At 40.8% G+C, this 12,378-nt stretch overlaps 1 protein-coding gene across 3 annotated transcripts in view; it reads right to left on the reverse strand.

Moving 5' to 3' along the window:
* The window catches only part of LOC134635624 (intermembrane lipid transfer protein VPS13B-like), a 292,458-nt gene that overhangs the window by 156,006 nt on the left and 124,074 nt on the right, over window positions 1-12,378 (reverse strand). For all 3 annotated transcript variants that reach the window (XM_065471728.1, XM_063485027.1, XM_063485026.1), the window contains one exon: window positions 4,592-4,725. In XM_065471728.1, the coding sequence (XP_065327800.1) occupies window positions 4,592-4,725 (134 nt within the window). The remainder of the gene's footprint in view (window positions 1-4,591; window positions 4,726-12,378) is intronic.

Raw genomic sequence — 12,378 nt, forward strand, 5'->3', positions numbered from 1 at the left:
GCGCTTTTCCAGTACAGTCCGGTGAGAGGGTCAAATATGTGAGTGCGTCTATAATGGCTCTGAGGTCATTAGTGTATTGACACAGCGGCAGATGATGGAATGGGATTCTGGCCACACATGCACATTAACACACACCCGTCAAGATGTGAACGTGTGCATACATACACCCACGCACAGTGTTCTCACTGGGTAAACAGCCAATGACATCTACTTTTGCATTGTGGGCTCTTGATTTAGATCAGGCAATACTTTCTTTTTGTATTTCTTACATATTCACTAACTACCTCACCCTGTGCCGCTTTCCGTCCTTCCCTTGTTCTTTATTCTTTTCTGTCATCCTCAAATCGCTGAACAGTCTTGCTTAATGTTAGAAGAGACCCCTTCTGTCCTTAGCATTAACCTCCCTCTCTGTTTGCACTCAGCCAATCAGCACTTAAACAATCAGGAACTGCAAGCAATTATAGCGGGCTATTCATTTTCATATGCTGTTCATATGCTGAAACACAGCAATTCATTTTCTATTACATCGCGGACTCTCATATGTAAAATATGTGTACCTCATTCATAATGTGTGCATGTATTATTTAAATGCTAATAAATGTGAAATATATTATTTGACATATTATCATATTGTTTGGGACCAAATACTCTAAGGAGTGTGTGGATAGGTTTCGTGTGTGAGGTGATAACAGGTTAGTTAAATTGTTTCTTTTTTGCTTTGATTTTTTTAAGCACATCCGTTTTAAACAATCTCATTGCAAAATTATAACATTTATTTTTTGCACTCAGATTTATCATGCTAAATGTTAGTATATGGATTTAGACTTACTGTATAATAGAAGCCTGAATTATTTTTTAGTATGCCATATCTACCAAATTGCTTATGATTAAGATGAGCCAGCATCTCTCAGGATTTGTAAGATGACTGTAAAGTTTAAAAGCTAACAATTTATCTCCCCAATACTGAAAGAAACATGGTGTTTAAAGTGGCCCAAAATTAAAGCTGTAATTACAAATCACTTGGAAATTGTGGGTTCTGACAGACAGGGAGGATGAGGTGTTGAATGGAAGGATGATAGGATGAAGGGAGGGGGGCAGCGGATGAAGTAATGTGCCTGCACAAAGCACTCAATCCGGGGGTCAGATCCTGTTCATGGAAACCATCTGGCCAGCTTGATCTGAGCCACACCAAATCCAGTGCACATGATTCTCCTTTCTGTATATCTCTCACTTTCCTCCTGCCTTCAACCTCAGCTTCTTCCCATTTTTATCCAGTATTCTTCCTAGCTTCCTACACCTCCCTCTCCTTTCCACCGCTTTACCTTTTTTACCCCACTGCTTTTTTTCCTCTTTTTCTTTCTCAAAAAGTATCCTACTCATTAATGCATGGCAGCTGCAGGGAGCAGTGTTACTTCATTTTTCCATGGCAACGGTCTCTCTGTTTCAGCAGATCCCATTTCAGTTTTGGTAGCAACGTGCTCTGTTGCCAGTGCTGAACACATTCATGTGTTAAATAGAAGGAATCATTTTAAAATTCCTGAAATAGAATCACCATCCTGATCACTTGCAATTATTATCAGAGCCAAAAAAGAACATGGGTGTCCTCAGGAGAATAGGGTGGAGAAGGGGAGATGGCTGGATGAAAAGTGCTATGGCTGAGCAGTGGGGGAGAGGAGTAGAAAACAAGAGGGAGAGTAAACACATAGAACACAGAGCTCAGGAGATGTGGTAAATAGCAATGACCAGAAGCACAAGAAGAAAGAAAAGCTGTGGGTGAAAGCTTCAAGGATGAGCGCAGGAGCCACTCGTAGACATTTCACGCTACTCCAGCCTACGTAACATTTACAACAGCGCCCAATGTCAAGTGACTATTTAAAAAAATAATAGAAAAACATATTACATTACCAAAAAACAAAGCATGCACAATTAGGATGATGTGTGCTGGACAGAACACTCTGAGTCCATCATGCATGTTGCAATGGACACTGGCTCTATTGCTCTAAGCGAGTGAAAGACTGAGACCTCTGTTCATCCAAGAAGTAATTAGCATAGGTAATGTGTAAATTCCATTTGTCTACGAGCCAGCAAGCTTTTCTGTTTTCAATATCAGCTGCCTGACTTTGTCATGGACAGTCTCTTTACTTTTTTGATGGTGCTTTAATTATTTATGAATAATGACTTGGATATTTTCATTGTATGTGTCATCTATTATTCCTAAACAGGTAAGACTCTTACAAACTGAGATAGCTAGGACTGCACATAATTTAAATCGAAGAGATATCACAGGTTAGAGTGTGGCAATATGAGGGCTCGGATTCAGATAAGCTGTTTAGGAATGTATGTTAACATAGTTTGTTGGTCCTATTAAAAAAGGCAAATATGGTGAAAAGAGTGACTTTAGAGCATAAAACTCCACACAGAAATTGTGCATGTTCTGTTTGTCCAGCTGCTATTCTGGTTTCATATTTTGAGAGGGATAAGACATTACATAAGCTTGAATTTTCAAATAGGACTGAGACGGAGGTAAAGTGAACAGTTTATTTTTTTTCTAAATTACATTAAGGATTAATTATAATGATTAATTACTGTACTGATGGCACCTCCAGACATTTTCACTTTATGCATCAATATTTTTGAATCTCATTCCTATTAAAATGAAAACACTTCCAGTCAGTCGCTGTGCATTTGTAAGATGAAAAATAATGCCACAGCAACAAAGCATCACAACCACATTTCAGACAAGTGCTATGGATTAAAAAAAAGTAGAGGTTTACACTATCACTAGCTATCACATCTTTATGTTCTGTTTAAACAGTCTTAAGTGGTCTCAGAAGCTGAAGAATAATAAATACTTTGGTAACTTTGTATCCCCCAGTCTCATTAACCCAACCTTTTTTCTGTCCTTCCTGCTCCTCTCTCTTCTGTAAAAGTCAGAAAGAAAGCCCTGCATGTTAAATTGGGCACATGTGCAGCAGAAGTGTGAGCCATTAGGTATTCTGTTTACACCACACTAAAATAAATGGAGTGGTTCAAGTTTGGGGATATCCAAGACCTGGGGTACCAGCTGTTGGGGTTTTCGGTTTGGTTCGCTTCCACTCCCATGTCAACAGGACAGAGTGTTTCCTAATTACTGCTGCAGTATGTGGTGTGGTCCCAGTCACACAGCCGAAGGGGACAGAGGAAAGTGGAGGCAATGACGGGCTCAGCAAACTATTAGAGGGTTGAGTTAACTCTTGTGAAAGTACTGTAAACAGCTCAATGTACTGACATGGGACGCCGGTTCTGGAGAATTATTTCAATTCACATGCTCTCTTTCTGTCTGAATGACATCAGATTGTGTGGTCCAAGCAATAGGAATTAAAATAATTTGAGAAGGGTTGTTTCATTTATGCCTCAATAGTTATTGTTTACATGCTCAAAGAAACTCACCTTAAAGCCCTACTCAAATTAAGGAATGATTCAGCTGTGACTAAACCCTGAAACTGAATAGCCACATTGCCCACAATGAATAAGCCCACTGACAGAAAACCCCGCTGCACCTGTGATGACTTACATGCACTCACAACAGTATAACTATTACTACACGCAAAAATTGAATCTTGTTCATTTATGATGCCCGTTGTGACATATGACATGATAGCTTGCTGACAGTTAAATGTAACCATAACTTTGAGTGCTAGTAAGAGGAAACACTAATCTTTTAACAGTAATGTAGCTGCAATACTTGAAATTAGTTATTGTTGTTTACTGTGGTTGGCTTAATACCCTAATAATTGATGAACAAACAAAAAGAAAACACAAGATTAAAACTTTGGATATATGTGGCCAGCATTTTCAGAGTAATACTCACATACTGTAGTTAATCTGCCAAAACTGAGCCTAACACATTACTGAACTGAAAGATATCCATATGTACCATGCAGTAATGTACCCCGCATGATTACTATGCACAGGGAAACCCATATGTGCACACACCATGATGTCCAGCTCTTGCATCAAGAGGAGGCCTGCTAGAGAGTTGTCAGCACTTCCTGATGTGCTTCAGATGGGGCTGGTTGTGATGTGGTCTCTACTAACTAGTCCAGTCAAGATGCAGCGAACAGACAATCGATGGGAGCATTTAACTTCCCAGTTAGACACTTAGACAGACAGGGACATCCAAGACAGCCAGCAGGCCAAACGGAAACTCGGTTTGCCACAATGGGACATGAGACACTGTATATGCATCTATATGTAAAAGAGGGTAATCAGTTAACAACTAACAGAAGTCCCTGGATGCCATATGGCTTCACAACAGAAAGCACAAAGCTGGGCTGGGATGAGCTAAATTTTAATATATTATACCATAGAAATAGGAGAGAAATAGGTGGTCAGGGAAAAGCATTACTGGTCCCAGAAGGCGTACAAACTTTTATCCGGGTACGCGTTCGTACGTTTGATCCTTTGGAATGTGAAGACCAAACGTAACACTGAGTGACTAAAAAACTGTAAATAATCTTAATGGACAAAATCAATGTACTTTCATCCAAGCTCAGTGGAGTAGTAGAAATGTCTTATATACCTGTTCCAGTACATAAAGACAGTTTGGTACCTGCAGAGTGAGCCGTTTAACAGCATCCCAGGCGTGGGCGATGAGCTCCTTCATTTGTTCCTCTGAGGTCGTCCATGACTCCGCAGCTGTGGTGTCAGGCATCACCCTCATTGGGATGGACAGTGGACGTGATTCTGGGAAAGAAAAAAATGATAGGCATGACATTGTAATGAAGCTTTTAAACAATCAGCGCCATCATTTCTCATAGTGTGTACTTGAACTGCTGATAGACTTGCTGAAACATTTAGCTGACTCCTGAAGGAACCGCTACCACAGAAGTGAAGCGGCACCTTGTAAAGTCTTAAATAAAAACTGGGTTTTATTTATTAACATGAGAAAATTTTCCCCTGCATTTATCCTTTATTTCACTCTCTTCATAATTCACTGTTATTTTCATTTACTGTAAAGTATCATGTTATATGATGTTTAACTGACACTTCATTGAGATGATGTAATGTTGGCACTCAGGTTTCTTGTCTCCTACAGCAGGAGAGGGAACTATGAAACTGAGAGAATACGCACGCACACACACACGCGGACACACACACACACACCCACACACACACACACGAGAACACACGCACACAAACTTCTAGACATGACATGTTCTGGTGTGCTTGCTGTGGTCCAGACGAGGGCTGATTGTCTGTGCTGACACTCATGGCAACAGTCAAGCACAAAAATCACACAGTAATAAGCATATTCAATTATCCATTCTATTAACTATATGAACTAAAGAACACCTTCACTGTAAGAGAACCAGTTATCGATAAGAAGACGACAGGAAGCTTGAGACAGAGTGTGAGAAATATACATAGATACGGTGAACGAGACACAGGCATAAGGGCATTCTAGCAGGTTAACCTGAGGTCTGTGGATGTTAAAGCCATCAGGGCGTCAGAGGTTAGGGAAGGGGGGGTGGGGGGTCTCTCTAAAGACACATTAAGACATATTCCATGATTTAAAGGTCTGCCTTGCTCAGCAGCCCTATCCCACAGTTTTCAAGAAACAGCAGTGATGTCACAGCTGTACAGTGTGCCCTCAGACACCATGTTCCCAGATATCTCCAAATGCGTTGGCATGGCAATAACAGCATGTTGGTGGGGAAAATGACAAAAAAAGGTGGTTAACTAACCATTGACCCACATACCTTGATCCACTTTTGTTGGTCAAGGTATGTGTGCATATCACTGGGAGACTTAGGCCACAGGTATATGGATGCTGAGCTCTGTGTGTGTGTGTGTGTGTGTGTGTGTGTGTGTGTGTGTGTGTGTGTGTGTGTGTGTGTGTGTGTGTGTGTGTGTGTGTGTGTGTGTGTGTGTGCTCGAGCACATGTGCACAAGTGGAAGAAAACAAAACTGATTATTGGGTCTGGACTCTTGAACAGTATTTTCTCACACTCAAGGTGCCTCTGGCACTTGGGGACTATGAAATGGACTTTTTGTCATGATTCCTACAATCAGTGTTGCACTTTACATTATTTTTACATTTGGCAATTTCCAGTCTACCTTCCTCACTCTTATTCGTCAGTTTTTTTGCTATCCTTGTAATACTTCCAGTGTTGTCCTACTAGATGCCCACAAAGTGAAAGATGGCAAAAATTGACTTTGACAGGTCAGATTGTGTTTCATGGGCTGACTTTTCATTGAGTAATATGAATAGAGTGCTGCATAAACTGCTGTGATATCATTGAGTTGTCAATAGAGTTTTATTGTGAAGGGCTGTGCATACGTTGGAGTTTTCCTGTTACATGGCATTAGAAAAGTATCTCATACTTTGCAGTGGATCGATATAGACAAGACAGGGGTGTGTAGCTACCACTGTAAGTCATGCAGCTGTCTAGACTAAGGAGACATTACCCCAAGAACTGGGCTTTCCCTGTGTATGTACATGTATGTGTGCAAGTTTCTTCCAATTTTGGTTAGTGCCCTGGTTATCTCACGGTATACATCCTATACTATCTAAACAACATTTTACCACATTAAAAAATACAATAAAAGCATATACCACAAACACAAGCACATTTAAACACACAATCTTGACAAACATAAAAACCGTACACTGAAATAGAACCCATAAAGAGCTCACACCCTCACGAATCATCACTGATGAAATGTTAAAGTAAATACAGGCCACCCTTCTGAGCTCCAAAAACAGAAACTCATACACAGTTGTACCATCTCCTTCCAATTTACAAAAATAAGAGAAAGTTACTTGAGGGTGGAGCGGACCTTGCATGACAAGAAACTGAGGACTAGCTAACTGTAAGCATGTCTGCAGAGGAGCTTATGAGACAATGAAACGCAGCATGCAAGATAAACCTGCATAATTAATTCCATAATGCACAATAGAGACACTGAGTACTAATACATGTATGCACACACACTCACACACACACACACACACACACACACACACACACACACACACACACACACACAATGTATGTCACTACAGATTCCAAAAATCTGTGAATAAAGGCAGCCATGAGCATCATCTGGACTCTTCTGACCTAAATCAATAATACTCAAAAATATTATTCTGAGTCATTGTTCTCAACAAGCCCATCATTTCTTAAAATTATTCCTTTTTTGGCAGGCAAAGAGACTGTCCTAATCCTTGCTAACTTTGCCGTGAGAAAGCCCGATGAATGAGTGGATTTCTGATCATCTATTTTTGAAAGCCTTTTTTTTGTCTTTTTTACTTTGGGGGTAGGCCAGACTGTGAATGTTCTTCCCCAGAGTGAGTCTGTTAGCCCAATCAGAAAGTGTGCTGAAGTGCAGCATAGGCAGTAACAATGGATGAAGCCTTGTGCTTGGTTTTAAATACCATTCCAGGTCTCTGTTTGTTAATCCTAGGGTCATTATTTGGAATGAAACTGCCATATCTTGTTATAGTGACTTGGCGCCTGCCATTCCTGCAGGGAGGGGATTGAGAGAGAGCGAGAGAGAGCGAGAGAAAGAGAGAGAGAGAGCGGCAAGCCTAAATTCAAATGAAGGAGAAACATGACAGGAGAGCCCAAACCTCTTAAACCTGCCCAGGCCTAACAAGTCCTAGGAGTCCCTTTAAAGTGGGGTTATTCCCCCTGCCTCGTGCCATCTCAGCCATGTCCTCATTTTCACCCTCTCTTAGGCCATTAGGCTAATATGTTATTGGCCATACTCTGGCCATACACCCTCTCTCTTACCTTCTCTCCTTTGTTTCATTCTCTCTCCAACCACTCCCTCTTGTCTCTCTCTCTCAACTGGTTTGTGGAGCTGCCAGTCCAGTCCCTTATAAACATTCTAGTGTTCTGATGGTGGTTATTCATCCTCTTTAACGGCTCCATTAAATCTCACAGCAAATGGAAGGCCACTGTCTTTGCAGCCCACGGCTGCAGTGTCAAATGCTCAGAGAAAAAGAAAAGACCAGAACCCCGTTACAGTACTTTGACTTTAGGGAGAGAAACAAATCAGTGTTGCCTCACATCACGATGCAGGTCGCAACACTGCCACGGCACAGTAACGTAGCTGTAAAATGTGTGAGGGTGTGTGGTGTGGTGAGTGTAAATCGCACATCATTCAAATGTGCGATTCGCAGTCACAACTGAACGCATGTTTAAATGCACACAAAGGCACTGGCACACCCACAGTCACACAGAAACACTAACATCATATCAGTGCCAGTGAACTTTCCACTACACATTTAACAGACTTCACAACAACAAAGGCGCAAAGCATCCATGTCTTTCCCGGGTGGTTGAGTAACTCAACCATAAAAACAGCCTCATTGCGGGATCCCGGCATTTCCTCATGCCGCCTGCTATCTTTCTGGTATGTTCCCTATTACAAATGGTTTACAGTGAGTTGAAGTGTTGTATATTCTGCTACAGCTGCGTGCAGAGGCAGCAATAGGGCTCTTTAATAAACCTGCCCGCCTATTTGTTTTGGATGCAAGTCAGTGTTTATTTAAATATTTACGTGACTCCATTCGTTACAGCATTATTGAAAAAGCGCTGCTGTGGCCAGGCTCACTTGAAGGGGTGAGGAATGTGTAAGTGGTGGCAAGAAGACACAAAAAAATCACCCTTTTATATCTAAACATACTGCTCTAACACTACAAACTGCATGGTTGCTCTTTCTTCCAGATGTGCTTTAAGAAGCCCTCTAACAGGAGGAAAACTCAGTCAGACTCCGATGCCTCTGGCAACATGTAAAGCAAGAAGAGAATAACAAATTTCACTACATGAGTGATAATGACACAGTAATGCAAACCAATTTTCACTTTATTCGGTAAAAGAGCTGAAGACTTGTGCCAGACCGACCATGATAAAAGCACATAAAGAATTGCAACAGCACATGTTCTCTCGGTGACATCAGGAACCCTTGAAACATCTCATGTAAAAAGCAAAACAAAAAAAAACATCTCAGCTCAGTGCCCAACCTCCTCCCATTCCTCTCTCATCCTCCGTCACTAAACCCCCTCTAGCCCCTCAACTAATCCACACTACGTCTGATGAAACACAGCTCAAACCCAACTTCCCTCTTCGCTCCTCTCACTTCAACCTCAGGACCCACAGCCAACATCCACAGTGCATAATACCCTTATCATTCATGAAAGCAGCAAAGGGATACATAAGGACACATATATTCCCCACAGACCATTCTGTCTGTCATGGAAGCTGGGGAGAGGCTTGTATGGGCTCATCAGTGTGTGGAGGCAAAAGACGTTCCAGCGTAGCAAGTAGAGTCCCCTCAAGACTTCGACCATTCTTCTAAGAGAGGTGGGGGTTTCTATCTCATTATTCCTCCTACTTCTTGTTTTCTTTCCCCACTCCAACCATCATTACCTTGATAAATTATTGACTTTACGAGAAAAATTAAACTATATAAATAACTCCACAATGAAAATATTATCCCCTTCTGAAAAGCAAACAGCAGCCAATAAAAACCCGCCTGACTTCCATCAGGCTACTTGGGCTTGGATTATAGTAATGTATGACTGCGTAGTTCTGCCTGAAGTCTTCGCATCAGTTTCCTCTCACTCTTATAGATTTGTGTATGCATGTGTATATTAGTTTCGCTCTAAAATATATTAATATACATCTTTCCATAATATATATTTCTAAGCCGTGTGTCTTTACAAAGTTCCAAACCTCCTTTTTTGTCGATGCTCTACGGTTGAGATCACAGAAAAGCCATCAGTGCTGGAATGTTTTTGTGAGCAGCACAACCCTGACTATAACCTGATATTTGTCCTACCTTGCAGATTAACAGCAAGTGCAAATGTTTCCATTTTGTCTCTTTTTTTGTCCTTTTAAGTCCTTCCAGTAAACAAGAAAATTACATTTAATCCCATCATGCAGACCACAAGCAGACAGGAACAAAGACAACAGTTCTCATTCCAACCTTTAGGAAGCACAGCCAGATAGGAAAGGTTTCTCAGCAAATGAAGTATGTTCTCAGAGTGCCAACAGCTAATTTTAGGATTGAAGCAAAAAAAACAAAACAAAAAAAAAAGCCAGTGAGATCATTACTCTGGTAGATGTTAGAGAACAATAAGAAGCTCGGGACTTGGGAGGCTCATGATCAGAAACACGGTGCTGCTGCCAACAAGAACATTCATTAGGGACAAATAAAGAAAATACTTAGAGGCTAGTTTTATGTGAACCAATTTGTGGCGTAATTGTGCGGGCAGACAGAAATCGACCTCAAACTGTGGAGAAATGACTTGTTTTCAAAATCGTCTTTCCACGGCCTTTCTTGTCGGATAATCGCACAAAAACAACTGTTAACACTTCTGTGATGATGTTACTAAGCAACATTCAAACAAACCTGTGATGTGAATTGACCAGAATATTTTGTTGGGCCATATAATGTAACCAGTAACAAAATGCCTAAAAAAAAACGTGCTGACTGACAGAAAAGCCAACCATATAACTGTAAAAAACAAAATAACAACAACAAAAAAAAACAGCCATTCATAAAGTTAAACTAGTTTAAAGTTTCATCGTATAAAGAGATTTTGAGACGATGTGATTTTCTTTCTCCGAGACACAGACTTTAAATCCAAGTCTCTGTCATCCACCAGAAGTGGCTTCAGTCCAACTGAGCCTGAACTGGTTGTGAAAGTCAGCGGTGTCTTATAACACGTGCCCTGTATATTTAACATCTGTAATGACCAAAACCAGAGAGGAAGAGAGAACGGTTGAAATATTGTGTTGCCAGATAGAGCTGAGTGCCTATGGGTTATGAGTTTCAAGCCGGGCAGCCCCGGTCCCAGTATGATATCACCTTGCCCTCAGTGCTTCGGGGGAAATGATCTGCAGAGAACTGGTTCTGTGTGTCTCTGTACATTTGCCTACACATTAACAGGCACCTTCCAAAAGCCGGCAGGAAAGTCCCCCTTGATTACTATGAAACTGTAGCTAGGCTCAGTGTGGTAACAAAACAACATAACACTCTCTTTAAATCATAAAAGTGCCAGGCATGCATTCAAATAACCAATTGGAAGCAGGGACATCTAGCTAGTACAATTGTTCTGAGGAGGCTTTGAACTGCTAAAAGCTCTAAAAATGATTTTCTTTTAGTGGATTATGATTTATTCTTTTTAATTCCCTAAGGTGATTTTGTGGGAAAATCAATAGCTCCAGTGGAAAACTATGATAATCAATAGGCACAGACATAGACTCCACTTGCCAATTTATGATCAGGCGGAACAAAACAAGGCTCCATCTCAGTATTCCATATATCCAGTACTCTGGGTCATTTAATCCTGTGATAATATTTCAATCTAGCACACTTTTGACATGCAAGCTATTAGCTTATATCTTCAAAATGACCACTTGAACGCAAGGTTATCACACACACCGTGGGCTTTCTAAGGTCTCAGAGAGGCAGCCCAGCAGGGATCGGGAAGCACAATTTCACAGAAAATCTTCTTTGCATTACATTTGCAGCTTCTACAGATGTTTTCTGGAATTGAATTATCTTGTTTTTCCCACTGTGTTTCAATAAGGTGTAAAACAGCAGCGTCGAGGCACCTGGAGCTCAAGACTCGAGGGAAACCTGAAAGAAGTACCCAGGATTTTGCAGTACACATAAGATTCAAACACTCCCACTCGGAAAAAAACCTCACCCATCTTTCCTCTGTTTACCTAAACAAATGACCCTGAGTCCCCTGAGAAAATATATGCCAGCAACTAAATTGGACCTTGTCACATAGTCAGACATTTACTTGGAATCAGGTTGAAACAAGGACATTTGAACTATCAAGTAAAATGCCAAATGATAATTTAGTAAAAAGATGGAAAAAATGTCTATCTATTGTAAAAAAAAAAGAAAAAAAAGGGGGGGGGGGGGGCGGGGGGGGGGAGAGATAACTTGGATAACTTGGACCATTTCAATTCATTTCTTCTAAACGCTATTTCTCAGCACATTTATTAATTTGCCTGAAATCCTTGCTCTGTCGTAACTGATGAGATTAAGTTCAATCAATGTCAATCAACAGCAGTCATTTCTCTACAACTATATTCGAATCAGCTCTATCCTTCAGCAAATCATTATGACTTATTGAGTCAATCCAAGCTAAACAGCTGGACTGGATGTCGTGGGGTAAACACGCAGCAATTACAAATACATTCTCAAAGAAAAAAAAAAAATGCATCGCAACATTCAATAAGGCTAAATGGCTTTAGACATGAAATGCATCATGCTGACACGGAAAAGAAGACAGTTTTATGTCCAGCTTAAAGTCAACTTGGTATAAACACCGCACGCAAACATGCTAAACTAATAGGACTGAAGGAC

Source organism: Pelmatolapia mariae, linkage group LG10_11 (assembly GCF_036321145.2).
Source record: "Pelmatolapia mariae isolate MD_Pm_ZW linkage group LG10_11, Pm_UMD_F_2, whole genome shotgun sequence".
NCBI lineage: Eukaryota > Metazoa > Chordata > Actinopteri > Cichliformes > Cichlidae > Pelmatolapia > Pelmatolapia mariae.